Here is a 13,186-nt window from a genome sequence, read left to right as displayed (position 1 = left end):
GCTGCAGAAGATCAGAGACCACAGCCTTCAATATGGATTACGTCTCGATGTCAAGAAAACAGAAATTCTTACCACTGGACCAGTAGGCGACATCATGATAAATGGGAAAAGGTTGAAATTGTCAACAGCTTCATCTTTCTTGGATCTGTAATCAACACCCTTGCTACCAACAGGCGAGATCTGGAGATACATTGCTCTGGGAAAGTCTGCAGTAAGGGACCTCTCCAAGTTACTGAGGAGCAGTGATGTCATTTTGAAAACTAAGGTGCATCAGATTCAAGCCATGGTCTTTCCATCACGGGCTATGCATCGAAAGCTGGATAATGAGTAAAGATGTGACAGAAGAATTGATGCCTTTGAGCTGTGGTGTTGGAGAAGGTTACCCACAGATTTCCAAAAGAGAAGGTACATCTTCTAAAAAGTGCAGCTGGAGTGCTCCTTGGAGGCAAGGATGGCAAGGTTTTGTCTCACACACTTGGGGCCTGTTGTTAGGGGAGTCTGTTCCTTGGAAAGGGATATTATGCTTGGACAGGTTGGACGGTCAGTCAGTGAGAGGAAGACCCTCGGTGAGATGGATTGGCACAGGAACTGCAGCGTGGGTTCGTGTGTCAGATGATGAGGATGGCACAGGACAGGACAGGGCTCAGAGCTGTTATTCACAGGGTGCTGTGAATCTTACTCACCTTGAAAACATACCGCTTCCAGCTTTCTGGGATTTGTCCCGGGACAGATGCTGCCCCTTTGACCTTGGCTGATTTCTCTCTCCCTGGTGTCACTGGTCACCTTACAGGCTCGCCTGTTGTTTGGCTGAAAGTTGAACCATGGGGATGGATTTTGTCCCAGATCTGAAGGGTGACTGGGGGCTGTAGTCTCAGGTTTCCACCAGTCTGTGGGACCAGCAGCAGGCTTGGGCACCAGTTGTGACTATGTTAGAGTCCAGAGTTACACAGCTGGATCTCAGGGGGACGCTGAGCGCAGGAGGCCGAGGGCACCACGGGACACCCTGAGGAGAAGGTCCTGTCTCATGTGGGCACTACGGCCCAGCCCAGTCTCATTGGCCTTCTGTCTGTCTTCTACCTACACCATTTCCCACCTGCCCCCTGCCAACCTCACTGCCGCTGCTTCTCCCGTCCTGAGCCTCAGAGCACTGTGTTGTTTTGCAGTTAAGACACTCCTGCCTTTTTTCTGTGTAATGGCCACCTGACCACAGCACAGTCTCCAGTGGGGGTGGCCAGGACCAGCCTCCTGGGGGCTCTGGGGGATGGGACAGACAGTAACAGGAGAGCAGGGAGTCTCTGAGGAGCCAGCCCAGTGGCTATAGAGGCGGCCCTGATTGATGACAACCCCATAGGCAGATAATACTTCACTCTGTAGGTTTTCAGTGGCTGATTTGGGGAAAGTAGGTTGCCAGTCCTTTCTTCTGTGGCACCTCTGGGTATGCACACATCTCCAGCCTTTTGGTAAATACCTGAGTGGATTGACTATCACCCAGTTCCCTGCCTCCCTCACCATAACATTCCTACCCTTCCCATAGCAAGCATGGCATTGCCTGCCCATGGCCCCTTCTTCAAAGAGCTCCTTGGCCATAAGCGATAGTGAGTGAACTTCTGAAATAGAGCACATCCTGGGGAGGGTCCCAGAGGAGGGTGTGTGTGACTCATTGGCCAGGGTGTTAGGATGCAGAGAAGAGCCCTCCAGAATGGCAGCATTAGAGCTGGGCACAGAGGATGCATAGAAGTGGGCCAGGTTGAGGGACACCCATCCTGGGCAGAGGGAATAGTGGGTGCAAGGTACACATGTGGGGGTGTTTTTGGATTTGGAGCAGGGCATGGGGTAGGGTTCGGGGCCACATGGATGCACCTGGGTGTGTCAGATCACGGCTGGTCCTGCAGGCCTTTTTAGCCAAGTGAGGTCGCCGTGGCCTGTGTATCCCCAGGGCAGGAAGGAGGGGCGAAGACACTCAGGGGATCCGCTTGGTTGCAGGGCAGTGTGGGGACTACATCACAGGGAACGGGAGAGACTCGACAGATTGAGTCAGAGGAGGTGGGTGGGGCTGAGCGTCCTCTCCCACAGGGCGCTGGCCTGACCGGCTGCTCTGCCCCTGAAGGACCCTTTGCCTCTAGGGCTGGAGTGGGCAGCCCCTGGCCTGAGGTCTGGGAACAGGGACGGAGAGGCAGCTGTGAGCGTTCAGACCCAGCAGGCTATGCTGGGCATGTTCCTTTAACCAGGCCTTGGCCAGGGCCTGGCCGTGTGACCCGCCTGCCTGGCCCGGCTGCGGCCACACGTCACAGCTCCCCCTGCGGTGCTGGCCGCGGCCACGGGCAGGCCTCCAGCTGCTCCAGCATCCTCCCCTCGGCTTGCTCGCTGCCCCCTGCTCCCGGACAGTCCAGCCCACACACCCCGGAGCCAGCAGCTGGGGAAGAGGAGGAGGAAGAGGCTCCCAGCTCCCTTGGAGCCAGAGTGAGGCTTGGAACCAGGGAAGGGGAGCAGGCCTGGCGCCCGCCACCCGGAACGCACCAGCCGGGGGCCCAGGTGGGTGCCCGCCTGCCCGCCTCCTCCCCCACTCCCGTGGTACAGGGCAGGTAGGCCTGGGCCAGCCCCGACCCGCGTCCGTCTCCTCCCCACCCCTCCCGTGGCGGCTTCCATGATTCACGGGCTGCGTGTGGCTGTTTAGTTATGTAAATGGTTCCTCTCTGTCTTGGAGCTGGGCCCCCAGCGAGGGGGTCTGCAGGGCTGTGAGAGGTCAGAGGTCGCCCTGCATGGAGCTTGGAGGCCCTGAGCGTTGATCAGGCTTCCATCCTGTCGGTCTTCACATTGGGTTTTTCCTCATTGCTGTGGCACGCGTTATCATGCCAGCATCCCAAGCCAAGGCATGGGGGGGTGCAGGGGCGCAGGCCCCGGGGACAGCTCTTCCTGGCTCTGGGTGGATGGTGGCCGGAGGAACAGCCAGGTGTGCCCGTGGTCACCACCGTCATGAAGAACTGCACTGAAGTCATTCAGGGATTCAATGCCTGCAGCTACGGCCGTGTGCGGTGGTTTATGTGAGGTGTGATTTAGTAAACCCAGTTCACAGTCCAGCTTATCAGTCACACGGGCTGCGTTTCAAGGGCTCAGTAGCCACACTGCGCTGGGCTGCACTGGACCTTGGGGACAGAGGACATTTCTGTTCCTGCAGAAGTTCTAGTGGACAGCACTGGGCACTCACAGCTTCACTTGGATGCAGGCTAAGGGCACTGGACCCACCTCAGAGGAGGGCCTTAGAGCAGGACACTCTGTGCCTCTGTGACCCCCGGGACCCCCCCCTGCAGCCAGCTGCTCCCTCCTGGCCCCCTGTCTGTGTCTGTCTGCCTCAGCCTCCCTCATGTCCCCCCCACGTTTCTTCTCATCTTTTGCTTTATTCCGCTTTCGTATCTCTGGCTTCCTTCGATTTTCCTTCTTCGCCCCTGATGTCTTCCTCCAGGCCCCCCTTGTCTCCCCACCTAGTCTCTGTCTCTCTGTCCTAGACACCTCCTCACACTCGGCTCTGCTAGCATTTGGATTGGCTTGTCCACAGGTTAGGAGTCACTCTCAGACCCTGCACCCTGTCCCCTGGCTGGAGCCACTGAGCCAGCCACCGGTGGTCAAGCGGCCAGACAGGCACCAGCGTCACCTCGGCCGGGTGGTGCATTTCTGGAGGAGGTGCGCTTTCCGGCCTGGCCAGACTCCTCGTTCCAGAAGGGGCCTTTTCTCTTCCTTCCTCCCTCGGTGCCCGTTCTGCCGGCCTTCTGTCGGGCAGCCGGCCGGCCACCTAAGTGCATAAATGGTTTAATGAAGGCCCCAGGGTGCACCTCACCTGCCTTCAGTGCAGGGTGGGCGCGATTGAAAAGTGGCATGGTGACAGGTTGTCCCCTGGGGTCACCTGTCTCACAGTTGGGCTTCCAGCCTCCTGGAGGAAGGGGCAGATCTGCTCCAAAAGGAAGGTTTCCTCCAAAAGGAATGAGCCCTTCCAGAACTTCCCCCTTCTAGAGACTTCCACCCCTTCCTGGGACGGCACTGGCCAGGCCCTCCTCACGGACGTGCCCAGGGAGACCAGGCGACTGTTTGCCACAAACACTGGCCTACGGGTGGGGCAGGGCGGGCCTGCGGCCTGGCAGCTGCGTGCAGGCCTTTCCGGCTTGGAGCTCAAGTGAGGTTTCTCCCTGAGAAGTGGACGGGAGCAGGGGACTTGGGCACTGTCACCGTCGTGCACCCTGGCTGTTTTTCTCACCTCTCCAAACAATGTAACAATGAGAAAGAACTTGGCAGCACTGGGGAGGAAATTGGGCCGAGGCTGCCTGGAATGGGTTCCTTGCCGTATTCGAAAGCCTTATCTCTAGAAGTGGCGCTGGCTGGACCAGGCCTGACTGTCCCTGGGGACTGAGGAGCTGGGGGCAGGTGCGCTTTTCCGGATGTGATCCGTTCTTCCCGCAGTGCCCCTCAGGCCTGAGGTCTGTCCACTGTTCCTGCTGGGCGGGCTGACCATGTGGGGAGTGTCTGGGCGGCCTCCCCTTCGCCCAGAAGCCGCTTGGCAGTGTCTTGTGCTGGGCTTCAGCAACTGTCTGGCCCCTGCCATCCTGGACTGGACATGCCGATGGACGGCCTTCACGGCGCACCCTGCCACAGCCTCTCTGACCCTTTCAGCACGAGGGGGAAGCTGTTCTAGAAAAGTGACCCTGATGGTCACTGCTGGCTCTTCTGAGGGAAGATCTGCCCAGCCCCTTCCGAGGGTGAGGCCTCCCCTTCTGAGAAGAGGTCTGCCCACCCCTTTACTTGAGAAAAGAAGCTTCCTCCTCTTCTGAAGAGAGAACTGCTCACCATCTTCCTGTGAGGTGAGACTTCCTGCTCTTCTGAAAGGGAGGTCTGCTCACCTCTTTACTTATATTTTAACAAAAGTTTACAGGAAAGTTAGATTTTTTTCATTGTTCATTCATTGTTGCACATTTTCCTCCCTACCCACCCCAGTTCCCCCCCCCCTTTTTTTTTAAATTATTTTGTGTGCGTGTACCGTCAAATCAGATCTGACTGGTACAGGAGGAGACTGCCCCTCCTTCCCCGGCAGAGCATCTGGTGGATTTGAACCGTGTGCCTCTGGGATTGTAGTTGCAGCTTCTTGCCACTAGGCCACTAGAGCTCCCCGACCCAGTTCACTTTAAAAAAAAATCATTCATTATTGCATCATTTCCCCCACCCCCAGCCCACTTTGTTATGTACCTCTTATTCTGGACTGTTGTCATATAATTAATGTTCAGTAATATATTCCTTTTAGATAGTCTTTCCCTGCTGGGAGAAGGTCTGCCCAACCCCTGGCTTATGCATGGCTTATGCATGGCCTCCTGTCTTCTAAGAGGAGACCTGTTCCTCCCTTTCTCAGGAGGCCCGACCTCCCTGATGACTGGAATCAGACATTCAACTCCTCTTCCTCAGTGGGAAGACACTGTGAGCAAAGAAATCCTTGATTGTAGCATCTGCCAGTTTCTGTGGTGTAAATGCTCTAGTCACTGCCAAGCGTAAGGCACCCATGTGGAGCCCTTGAATGTGGCGCCGGAAGGAGATTAGAGCAGTTGGTTCTTGTGAAGGAATACACGTGAGCTCCAGCACGTACTGGATACAAGTTTTGAAGCTGAGTCTGGCAGACATGGTCCTGATTTGTCTTTATCTGTTTTCTCTCCCGTGACACCTTGACTGGGGTCTGTGCCCGGCAGATGTTCAGTCCACGTTGGCATTGGAGGTGACACATGAAAGAGAGAACCAGCTACCCCACTGTCTGGTTTGATCTTGAGTAACTGTATTGTATACGGAGGGCAAGCGAGCGCTTGGTGCAGTGACACGCAGCCCCACCCACAGTCTTCTCACTTCCCACGCCGTCAGGGTCAGCCGGGAACAGGGTGCCGGGCAGGCACGTGGGTCATGGGGAGCGTAGGGGTGCCTGCCAAGTCAGGGAGCAGTGGGAAGCGGGGCCCTTCCACCTGCTCTGAGCCTCTGCTTTCTCATCTGTAAAGTGGAGCCGTGGAAGTTCTGTCAGAGGCGGCGTATATGTAGCATGTCACTCACGGTGGCTGCCCCAGACCTGCTGCTGGTCCCCGTAGTGTCCGCCCGTCCTGCATCGTCTTGTAGCGGCAGCCACCCTTAGCCTGTGGCCCACACGGCCCACTTACGGTCACACTGCCGGCGTCTGGGCTTCTCACCCTGCACCGCGGGACCCACACCCACATCCTGGACCCCTCACAGCCCCTCGCAGCGCTCGCTGCAGCTCTACACCGTCTGTCCACCCCCAGACGCCATTTCCTCTTGCGGCTGGGACTCACAGCCACACATTTTGTGACTTGCAGTTGTGCTCATTTCTTACCTGAGGTCACAAGACCAGCAGTGGTCCCACCGGGCTGTGATCCAGGTATCAGCAGGGCTGCATTCCCAACTGGGGGGGCTTCAGGGAGAAGCCATTCCCAGCTTCTGAAGGCCCCCATATTCCTTGGCTTGTGGCCGCATTCCTCTGAGACTCTGGGCCTCTCGCCACCCTCTTACAGGAACCCGTGTGACTGTATTTAGGGCTTATCTCATATTGTAAGACTCTCCCTTGTCACAGTCCTCAGCTCAGTGCCTCCTGCAGAGTCCTTTCTGCTCTATCAGGTCACATCTTCACAGCCAAGGGCACGTGCTGTCACGTCTGCCACCCTCAGCCTCTCCCTGGCCCCTTGGGTGTGCTCAGAAGTGTGGACGTGGCTGTGGCCAGTGGACTGGGGGAGACTTCTCCTGCCAGCCCACTGGAGTGCTTCGTGTGCATCTCTGCCCAGCTCTGGCCCTGAACATTTCATGGGCAGCGTGAGGGTACCCACACCTTGGGAGCACCACCGGCGAGGCCTTTTCTGTCGGATCGTGTGGTCATCACTCAGAGTGGCGCCGCTGGCTAAGGCTTCTGCTGCTGACAACTGCTGTTCACACAGCGTTTCGCACCTGCCTACTCCATGCTGAGTCAGCACTGTGAACGGATGAGCTCATTGTTTGCGGCCTTGCTCTGCCTTTTCCTGAGCATAGGGGCATTCTGTCATCCCAGTGAACAAGAATTGTCGTGGACCAAAGAGCTCAATCAGTGTTGACAGACACATACCCACCCTGGGCTTTCTCCTTTAGCGAACTCCTCTTCAGCCTTCACAGCCCCACTCACATGCCCCACACTTTCTGTCCTTAAGACTCCAGTGGAGCCAGAGCTTAGCTCAGCCTCTGTCTGAGATTCAGGCCACTGCCAGCTTCCCCACGTCCCACTGAGGGCCTCCTGCCAGCCGGGCTGGCCCTCAGGACAGACTCAAGTTCAGCTTGCCTCCTTTTGGCACGAGTGTCCCAGCCATGGCTTCTCTCTCACAAGCCGACTGTCTTGTCTGTATGCAGAGACTTCCAGAACTTGGAGCTCGGAAGAGGATGCTTCTTAGCTGGTTTGATGTGTCCTTGTGTGTATGTCAGTGGGTGTGATGGACACTCATGCTGGGACAGAGGTGTAAGCCTTTGCAGAGTCCCTCCACCACCAGGACCAGGGTTACTCAGAGCAGCGAGCTGTGAGGTGTCATGGGGTGTGGACATAGTGGTGGGTCAGTTGCATGCGGTAATGTGTAAGTGTGCATCAGTTCCTGGCCCCACGCTCATATTCTTTGAAGCAAGAGGGCCCTGGTGGTGCAGTGGTCAGAGCACTACGCTGCGAATGGCAAGTCTGAACCCACCAGTCACTCCTCGGGAGGAAGACGCAGCCGTCTGCTTCCGTGAAGGTGTGCGGCCTGGGGAACGCGAGGGGCAGTTCTCCTCTGTCCTGTGGACTTGGCCATGAATCACACCTGACTCAGTGGCCGTGGACCTGGTCTTGGGAGCCTCAGTTTCCTTGTCTCTCTAAAACTGTGAGGATTATGATGGTACTGACCTCACAGGGTGGTGGCTTCCCAGGGGACAGCGCCACACCTCGAGTCCACACGGGTTCCGTGTTCTCTGTTTATCTGAGGAGAACCGCTGGGGAAGGTCCAGTGATGACAGCAGAGTGGCTCCTTTCCAGGGAGGCCCCCTTCTCCCCACTTGGGGATCCCCTCCCCTTGGGCTTTGCACAGAGTGAGTTTAGCAGGTCAGAGTGGCAGGCCAGTGCCGCCCAGCAGAGCGGGCTGGGCTTTGGGTGTGCGTGCGAGCCTGGGAGGTGCTGTAAGCCGCTGCGGCCCAGTGGCCTGACCTTACTACCCTTTCTTTTCGTTGCAGGCTGCCAACAGCTACCTGCGAGACCAGTGGTTCCATTCTCTGCAGTGGAAGGTAAGTCCCGACTCGGCCGCTCGTTGGAGGTGGCCCTTTCATGGTGGCCTTGTCTGCTGCCTGGAAGCCCGTCTCCTGGGCAGAGGCGGGAGGCCTGCGGGCTTGCTCCGCTCGCGCTCAACCGAGGAGCCTTGCTCTCTGCCCACTTCCTCCATCTGGAGCTTGTCCTTCCGCCTAAAAGGCTGCAGTGGCTCGGGGACCCTCCAGCCAGGGGCCTGCTCTGCCAGGCTCAGGGGGCCCCTGGTCTCAGAATGAGGGCGAACCCTCAGGCCGAGGGAGGCAGACTTGGGGCCTCGAGCTGTGGACCCGGGAGACCAAGCGGGTCTCCTTGCCTGGCCTTCCTTCCCTCCTCGGGCTGTCTGGGTCTTTGGCTGCTTCCTTGGTCTGCCCTGCTGAGGAAGGCTTGGAGCGTTCCAGCACCTAACGGGAAGTGACTTCTGCTGACTGCCTGTAATTTTCACTCGCCTCCTGGCCTTGTGAGGCCTTCGTGCTCTGTGTCCCAGTGGCGGATATGAGGCCTGGGTCTGGGTGTAGACCACAACCAGTTCGTCTGCTGACCAGGCCCTCCCTCCCTGCCTTCCGATCTGGCCCAGTGGACCCAGCTGAGTGTGGCTGGGGTGACCATGGTATTTCCTGAGGTGTCATCTTTACAGTAAAACCCAGAGCCTGAAGGGCTGTGCTGTGCGTGGTTTCACACCCACTGTGACCTGGTGTGGTCCTGGTCCAGGAAACACTCTGGATTCTTCTTCTGCTTGGTGGGGCCCTGCGCTGCTTGGAGTAGAGGGTGGAACTATGGCCCCTGGAAGTTACACTCTAGTCTGAAGCGGGCCTGAGGAGGGTGGGCCTTCTCCCCTTCGTGACTGCTGGTCCACAGCTGTGTACCCGTAAGGCTGAACCCCAGAAGCTGAGCGTGATGAGTCTCCAAGTTGGGGTGAGAAGGGAAAGGGCCTGGCATTTATTAAGCCCCTGCTGTGTACTGCTGAACTGCCACAGACTCGTAGTGACTCCGTTACAACAAAACACTCCCCTTCTGATCGGACGCCTCCTCCCGGTGTCTCCTGGGCTCGAGCCTGGGTTGGAGTCCCTGTCTCAGCCTGTGGTGTCCATGCTCTTCCTCCTTTTCTCTGACTCTACTTTTTCAAGCGTGATGTCCTCCTCCAGGGACTGGCCTCTCCTGAGAATGTGCCCGAAACCTGTGCGACAAAGTCCCCCCCTCCTGACTGCTAACGAGCGATCTGGCGTCCCTCATCCGGATCAGATGTAGTGGTTCCTTTGGTGGACTGTGGTGGATCCAGTGCTCCACACCCGTCGGGAACTCGGAACTGTGCTAGGCTGACCACGTTCGTTTCAGCCGTGTCCCAACCTTGTTCAGTTGATCGTGATCATTGCTCCATTGTACAGATGGGAAAACTGAGGCTCAAACTGGAGCCCGGGGTCTCACAAGTGGTAAGAGGCAGGATTCAGGCGAGGTCTTCCCATGACTGGAGGTTTCTGAATGTTGTCCAGAGGTGGGTGTCTGACTCCTTGGGGCCTGTGCAGATTTCTGTTTCCATGTGAAGCAGCCCCCTGAAGCCCAGGACAGGCGTGCCCAGGACAGGCGTGCCCAGGACAGGCAGGATGTCCGTCAGGCATGACCCTAGGCCCTCGGGGAGTAGAGCCAGCACAGTCAAGCGAGAGGAGCGATGGCAGTGGGTAGTAGTGGTCTAGAGTGCTGCCTGGAAGAAGAGGCCGTTTCACTGCCTCCTCTTCACCTGCTGTGTGTGACTCTTCAGAGAGTGTTGAATGCTTCGTTACTGCCCTGCTTTCCTCAGGACCAGGCAGAGGGGTGTTGGGAGGAGGAAACGCCTCGCTCTCAGATGGCAGGCTCCCCGCAGGGCTCTGCTTCCTGTCTTTGTGTGACGTTTTCTACCACGGTGACTTACGAGAACACCTACGGGCAGTGCCTGTGCAGTGTGTGACTAATCCACAGCGCCACGGGATGGGTGAGATGCAGACACAGAGCAGTGAGTGTCAGGAGGCCGGCCGGGAAGATGATTCCCGCCCAGAGGTCAGGGACTGCGTGTGGACTTCAAGGAAAGGGAGAAGCATGGCTTTGCAGGGGGCCCTGTGAGACCTGTACTCATGGTGACACCGGTCTGTGTGAAGCCGTTGAATGTAATTGATGTTTTCTTTGTAAGGTGAGCACCCAGGTCCAGGTGTTAGGGAACTAGGGATGCCTTGGCGTGTGCTGACCTCTTTCGTGGCTGGAGCCGTTTGTTCTCAGGGTCCCACCCCGATAGTTCAGGTATGGTGCCACCAGGTGGCAGTGGTATCTCAGTGTCTGCCGTCCGCTCGAATTCCCTCCCTCACCTCAGCCTGTGGCGGCGGCCGCTGTTGGCGTGCTCTTGAGTCAGAACAAGTCATAGCTGACCCTCCGGTGGGAAGAGACTGCCCCTCCTTCTCCTGAGCACCAGCAGGTGGATTAGAACCACGTGCCTCTGGGATTGCAGTGCAGCTCCTTACCGCTAGGCCCACAGAGCTCCGTAGGTGACAGCTGGGGAAACGTAAAGGGACCCTGGTGGCACTGCTGTTAGGTACTGGGCTGCGCTTGAAGGGGTGACCATTCCCATCCACCCGTGGCTCCCCACAAGTATCTCCCCTCCCCCCTCGTTGATTACAGCCGTGGAAAACCCCACCGGGCAGTTCTGCTCTGTCCTCCAGGATCTGCGAACAGCGGGTTTGATTTTGGTGTGGGTTTCGGTGAGGGAAACACGCTCCGCCCCCTTTCAGTGACAGTGTGAGCTGGTTCGGAGGCGCTGCCGCCTCTGGCGTGGATTCTGCGTGTCCCGCTTGCTTGCCTGTGGCCGGGACAGACTCTCAGCTAGTGTTCCTCTGACTGGACGCTGTGACTCAGTGCTTGCGGTGGGCGAGGCTCGGTCCTGCTCGCCTCAGCGTCCATTGTCACTTGACAAAGAGGAAACTAAGCCCAGGAAGGTCACGTGGCTTGACCATCGTCCCTGAGCGATTTGGGACCCAAATCTAGGCGTCTCCACCCCCACAGACCCTACGACGCTGACCCTCTGGTCTTCTAGTATGGCTCCCCCCCGCCCCCCGTTAGGTGCACCCAAACATTTTGGGCCTTTTTTTGTCTCATAAAAGTTTTTTATAATGATGAAAGATTTTTTTCTTTTGCTTTTCAAAGAGAAGAGCAAACTGGAGGGAGGTTGGGCAGAGAGAAAAGTGCAACAATGAATGGATAGAAATCCAAAGTCTCTATAAACGTTTATTAAAATTAATTTCTTTTAAAAAAGTTAAGTTTTTTGCCCTTAAGCAGAATGGACAGGATGTCAAGGTTAAGGACATTTAAAATTTCCACGACCTGTGCTAAATTTCCCTTGTCTTGTCTTCAGTGTTGTTGGTTTGCCTCATGCAAGACGTATGTTTGCATGGCTACAGCAACAGGGTGGTGCAGAGTCCCTTCTTCTGTTTGCATAGAATGCTGTGTTTCTTAGCACCATTTCCTCACTTATTTTCATCTCCGCCCACCTGCCCTGGCACCTCCAGGGCAGACATTCTCAATGGGGGTGGTACTGCCCGAGGGAATGGATGCTGGGTCTCCGGACGGCCAGGCCACCTGAGAACTCTGATAGTGTATAGCCTGGTGGGAGGCCGTCCAGCCCCTAACTGCCGGACAGTGCCTCGTTCTTGAGTATTTCATTCCATAGGGTGGAGGGCAAATGGGGAAAACATCAAAGACTCCCTTTGCCAGGGAGAAATAATGAAAAGCACGGGAAATGCCCCTGTGGGATCTTCCGTCAATCACTCTGTAGACTAAGATAGGGTGAAAATAAACTGTGTGTAGAGTATTCGCCCCACTCTGGTCCATCCTGATCATAGTGCTGTGTCGGGAGCTGCGGCTCAGAGCCCCAGGAACTTCTCAGCCTCTGTTGGGGGACTCTGCTCGGGCCAGACACCTCCAGAACGTGGTCTGTGTCTTAGCTCTTCTGATCGGCCAAGTCAGAGTCTTGTCCCACCACAGGCGAAGGCATGTGAGCTAAGAAAATACACCTCACTGACCCACATCCCTGGGTCCCCAAGGAGGAGAATGACATCTGTCTGTGCATCCTGGTCTCAGCCCCTCCCTCTCCAGGCCACTGACCTCCATGCCACAGAGACTGGAGAAGTCCTGGCTCCAGAGATAGGTAGTACCACCAATCCCAGGAAGGAGGTGGATAGCCCGGTCCTACAGAACACGCAGCAGCACCCCTCGCTGCCGTCAAGCCAGCTCTGACTCAGGGAGACCCTCCATCTGGTCTCTGGTTCTAAAGAGGAGTTGGTCCAACCTTCCTTTCCCAGGACGCCAGGTAAACGCTGAACATTGACTTTTCAGTTAGCATCCCAGCACAAAATGCCCCGCACCACCAGAGCACCCTCAGCGCCCCTAGAGCAGCACAAGCCATGCCGAGTGCTCCTGGGAAGGCTGGCTCTGTTTGGTTGGAGTTTTTGGCCCCTGAGGCCAGTTCCCCAAGGAGTGAGTGCATAAACACTTGTGCTGAGTTAATGAGGCCTCTTTTCTGTCTCAGAGATGTGCCTCCTCACTGTTGCCCTGTCCCTTGGAGGCTAGGCCCTGCAGAGAGAGGTCTGCCTGCGTGTGCGAGGCCATGAGGGACAGGTCCATGAGTGTGCACGTGAGGGGAGAGGCCCCACTGTGTGCGCGAGGCCGTGAGGAGACAGGCCCCACTGTGTGCATGAGGCCGTGAGGAGACAGGCCCCACTGTGCGCGCGAGGCCGTGAGGGGACAGGCCCCACTGTGTGCGCGAGGCCGTGAGGGGACCTGTGTTCATGAGGTTTTGAGGGGTCAGGTTCACGAGTGTGCACATGAGGCTGTGGGAGGACAGACCCGCCTTTGTGT

General features: G+C 57.1%; 1 protein-coding gene across 1 annotated transcript in view; it reads left to right on the top strand.

The window, feature by feature from the left end:
- Nucleotides 1-13,186, top strand: part of CMIP (c-Maf inducing protein) — a 205,301-nt gene that overhangs the window by 119,712 nt on the left and 72,403 nt on the right. The window contains exon 3 of the mRNA XM_006888807.1: nucleotides 8,245-8,295. Coding sequence (XP_006888869.1) covers nucleotides 8,245-8,295 — 51 coding nt within the window. The remainder of the gene's footprint in view (nucleotides 1-8,244; nucleotides 8,296-13,186) is intronic.

The sequence above is a fragment of the Elephantulus edwardii genome, unplaced genomic scaffold (assembly GCF_000299155.1).
Source record: "Elephantulus edwardii isolate Elephantulus edwardi_28Jun2011 unplaced genomic scaffold, EleEdw1.0 scaffold00072, whole genome shotgun sequence".
In the NCBI taxonomy this organism is placed as follows: Eukaryota; Metazoa; Chordata; class Mammalia; order Macroscelidea; family Macroscelididae; genus Elephantulus; species Elephantulus edwardii.
The sequence above is the reverse complement of the archived record's forward strand: the minus strand, read 5'-3'. Positions and strand labels throughout refer to the sequence as shown.